The following is a 4625-nucleotide window of genomic DNA, read 5'->3' on the forward strand; positions in this document are numbered from 1 at the left end:
GCATCCTTTGCAAACTCCAGTTCCAGAAACCCCCAAAAAGCTATTTTTAAAGACATCCAAAAGGTTATAAGCCGGGAAAAAAAAAATTATGCAGTCTCATAAATACACGTGTACTAAAAAGAAGCAACCCCCTTAGTGGTGACACAACTCCAACACGTCATCACCTGTTGAGCGCTGCTGCTGGAGTTGGTCACAGGAAGCCAGTGTTCCCCGTATAGGCGCAGAAAGCTGCGTCGTCATTTACTTACTTTTGAGCATTTGAGGAGCGTGCCAGGCGCCTCGGTGGGAGCGGGGCGTTGGCTGCGTCTGGGCCTGGCAGCAGTTCCACCTGAGGCTTGAGAGGAAGAGTCGGGTACATGGCCAGCAGCTGCTTTTCTGTCGCTCGTGTCTGCCGGCTGCATCGCCTGTTGCCAAGTCACTCAGAATTTGAATTCCACTTTGTGGATTTTACGCTTTAGTAATCTATGCTGTTGTGTGATTTCATTCCTCCTTTGCACTTGGTCCAATTGTGCATCTGACCGTTCGGCTTTGATTTTTGGCTCACTTTAGGATTAAACTGCATAGATTTTGTGTGGCGTCATTGTGCTTCTGGTCTAACATGAATCAGATTCATCCAAGAGGGAACACCGTAGCTTTGAATATCAAGTCAGTGTTTACTAAGGTATAAGGCTCATTTCCCCTTGATGGTTGCTGTTTCCATTACTCAAGCTTAAAAAAAAAAGGTTCCTGCAGAATGATCTCCCTGCTTTATTCTCTATATCATTTATAAAGACTAAATTATTAACACACATTTTCCCCTGGAGAGATTGTGCTTGAAAGGCAGCATGGGATCCAAATTTAGAAAAAGGGTCTAAATGTGTATGCACACACATACAAACACCTATCCAGCAACCAAGACACACGTTTGCCAGCAACATGTTCTAGTTATTCCGCAATGCCGCTTTTTCTCCCATTTCCTGCATTTCACTGAGCTGTCTAGAAAACCACACAATAAAGCATTTTGCTGTTCTTCTCATCTCAAACTCCTGCCTCCTTCTCCCTTTCCCCCCCATCTTCAGGAAATGGGGATACAGCTCCTGCTCCTTTGTCCAGTATCTTTTGCCAAAGATCTCTGAAACAAAGTTCAAAGGGTCCCTTAGGACTGTCTGGAAGAGAGGAGAGCTGAGACACAGGCAGCAGCCATAACTTTGGGGAAGGCTCAGAACTGGTAATGGCCATGCGGAGTTGTGCAGCTTGTTATCAGATGGGTGGACTGTAGATGATTGGTTCATTATAGTGAGTGAAAAGAATGTATGGGCTCGGTTGAAATGTGGTAGAATATATTCACACACTTAAATCCATGAAGAGAAGATTTTCGTTTTAGCTTTCGTCTAAAAAAGGACATGCAGGTTTCCCATGTATATATGAAATATGACAGAAAGAGGCTGCTTCAAGAATATGGTGCACAATGCAAAGTTTGGCCTGAAAAATAATAATAATGTCAATATTCATCCGAAATATAAAGTACCATAGTAAACCCCATGGAAACAAAATGCCCAAAAAGTTTAATTAAGGTTCAGGTGAGATTACTTGGGAATATCATGTAGCTATTGTGATGCTAGCAATTACATCTTCCTTACATAAAAATAAAATGGTAAAAAGAATGGTAGTTCCATAACTTTATTTATAACATTATTAATGCACATCACAAATTCCGCTTCTTCCCTGGAGATTTTTGTGCTTTCTCGCATCGCAGATCTCCGTAGATCGTGGTTCCGTCTGGTCTGTGTTCCTGCCTCCTGCCATGGCCCCGCTGACAACGGCTGCTAACATCATTATTGTAATTTCAAATATTAATCACATTGCTATTACTGTCATCATAAACCAACTAAAGTCTTTGCTTTCCCTCCCCACGGGCTTCTATTGATGGTGGTTCTATCTGATGTTGGTTTTCTCTGCAGTGGTCGTGTGGTACACCTGGCTTATCCGCCATTTTTTAATCATTTCTGTTATAAGAATTGAATGTATTGTACATCTTTTACATTGTTTGTTTACAGAGTTTCGGGACAGAGGATGTCACATGTGTACAGACTATAAAGGCCCCTGGGTCAAATTTGTAATTTGCGATTTTGGGTTAAACAAAATAAAAAATAAAAACACTAGTTTGACATTGATAGACCATTTCATTGTTATATTATGAGGCATTAAAAGTTAAGCTTGTCCACTGGCCAAGTAAGCAAATTCCACATCTTAAACTGAATCTAAAACTCATTGTTCTCCGCTCAACTGAGTTTGGTGTCCGTTGTTCCCACTCTCCTCGGTCCGTGAATGCAGCATGAAGACCTCTACGTCACTTTAATTTGGTCACGGGAAGTGTAGTCTATTTAAATATGTGTCCCTCGCATTGGGAGACGCTGGAGACTACAAGTTCCAGACTCAAGAATGCGGAAGCTGCGCAACAAAAACACCGTGAAGTCGCGTGCTCATCCACCGAGAAGATGTCTCATCTCGTTAAGAAAAGAAAATTGGACAAAACCCGCCAGGAGCGACTGTACTTCGACAGCTACACCGATGTGACCATCCACGAGGAAATGATAGCGGACCACGTCCGGACCAACACGTACCGGATGGCCATACTGCGGAACAGCGAGTCCATACGGGGCAAAGTTGTCCTGGACGTCGGGGCGGGCACCGGCGTGTTGAGCGTGTTCTGCGTTCAGGCCGGTGCGAAGAAGGTCTACGCCGTGGAAGCCTGCTCCATCGCCGAGCAGGCGGTGAGAATAGTTGAGCAGAACGACATGGCGGACCGCATCGAAGTCATTCGCGGCACGGTGGAGACGGTGGAGCTACCGGAGAAGGTGGAGGTGATCGTGAGCGAGTGGATGGGCTACGCGCTCCTGCACGAGTCCATGCTCAACTCGGTCCTCTACGCTCGCGACAAGTGGCTGAAGCCAGGCGGCGTCATCCTGCCGAGCAAAGCCGAGCTCTACGTCGCGCCCATCGGCGACCCGGTGGTGGAGGAGCGCTTGAACTTCTGGTACACCGTCAAAGACCAGTACGGCGTCGACATGTCGTGCATGTCCGACTTCGCCAGGAGGTGCCTCATGAACTCCGACATCACCGTCAACTCCGTGACCGTGGAGGACGTGCTCTCCCACCCGGCCCGCTTCGCCGAGCTCGACCTGTACTCGGTCACCGTGGAGCAGCTGCGCTCGGTGCGCGGCGAGTTCCGGTGCGAGTCGTTCGGCTCGGCGGCGGTGAACGCCTTCTGCGTCTTCTTCACGGTGACCTTCCCGTGCCCGGACCCGCCGCACGCGCTCTTGCTCTCCACGTCGCCGTTCAAGCCGGAGACTCACTGGAAGCAGGCGGTGCTGTACCTCGACGCCCCGGTGGACGTGGTGCAGGACACGGCGGTCCGCGGGGAGATCAGCATGTTCCCCTCGGAGGAGAGCGCCCGGCACATATGCATCCACGTGGACTACGCCATAGGCGAGCACAAAAGACAGTCCAAGACCTTCTCCATCCCCGACTGGAGCGGGGAGGCCCAGTCGTAGTGTGGGGGCATCAACACGTAGTGTTACAGTCCAATCACCCTGTTGTCATCACAAGGACATACAACCTGTGGAGGGATAGAAGCATGGGGACACGTAGAGGAGAATTGCTGGGAAGGCCCTCAGCAGACACCTGTACATACACATGCAAAGGTTGGGGTATGACCCATAGAAAAAGAAACAAATCCAACACACAAAGATTAGTAGATTTACTGCTATTAATAAGAATACTTCCCACTGTCCTATAACACAGAAATACAGTTTTGAGTCTGCAGTCCCTTAAACACTCTTCATAGCAGCTGCTAATTTGATGTTCAGATTGTAGCCAATTAACAATCGGTTTTATCACATTAAACAAAACTTGGCCATGGCAAGAAGCTCAAAGTCCTCCCACATGAGTAATGAACACTTTTAGGTGTGTGTGTGTGTGCAGCTGTGTAAAGCCGAGTGAGGGAGGTTTCATCTGAGCTTCTACCAGTTGTTGAATAAATCCAATGCCATACTGCAGACTTCTGTCATTCTAATCCATTTAGTCGTGCACATTGTGTGGAATCTGTGGAAAAGGCTGCATTCAAATGACGATCGGCCCAATCTATTGACCTGGACTGGCTGCACTCAGGCAGGAGGTGTCTTTTATGTTGGATGGTTTTCATCTTTCGTTGCACTAAATTGGCTCATTATTTACAACCAGGACACAATCTCCTCCGTCAAGACAAACGGACTTCATCAGAAGTTGTGATTCTAATGCAGAGACTGTATGCACTATTTCACCCCAAGTGACTGAGTAATGAACATATTCAAATTAGCAACAATCAGGGATAATATTTATCTTTGACTGTATTTTTTATACCTTCTAATAGAAGTTAATCGTTTCGTGACCGCATTTACTAATCCGTCACTCATTATTCCATTGAACACAAACCTTCCTGGGGACCGATCATTGATTCACTTTTTAGATTATTGTAGAGTATTCAACCTTATTGCCAGGGGTCTAATTAGAGACAGTTCACTGTTTTTTGTTGAACTAATGGTCAAATAAACGGTGTCTGTGTGAGTTCTGCCTCTATCTAGAGTATCTAATGACGCCTAAGAATC

The 4625-nt window shown here is 46.5% G+C and overlaps 1 protein-coding gene across 1 annotated transcript; it reads left to right on the plus strand.

Moving 5' to 3' along the window:
- The first annotated feature begins 2179 nt into the window (after positions 1–2179).
- Positions 2180–4037, plus strand: prmt6 (protein arginine methyltransferase 6). Its single transcript, XM_037456543.2, has one exon. The coding sequence runs from the start codon at positions 2370–2372 to the stop codon at positions 3531–3533; it is 1164 nt and encodes a 387-aa protein (XP_037312440.2). The 5' UTR covers positions 2180–2369; the 3' UTR covers positions 3534–4037.
- The last annotated feature ends 588 nt before the right edge of the window (positions 4038–4625 follow it).

Source organism: Pungitius pungitius, chromosome 19, assembly GCF_949316345.1.
Source record: "Pungitius pungitius chromosome 19, fPunPun2.1, whole genome shotgun sequence".
NCBI classification, from domain to species: Eukaryota; Metazoa; Chordata; class Actinopteri; order Perciformes; family Gasterosteidae; genus Pungitius; species Pungitius pungitius.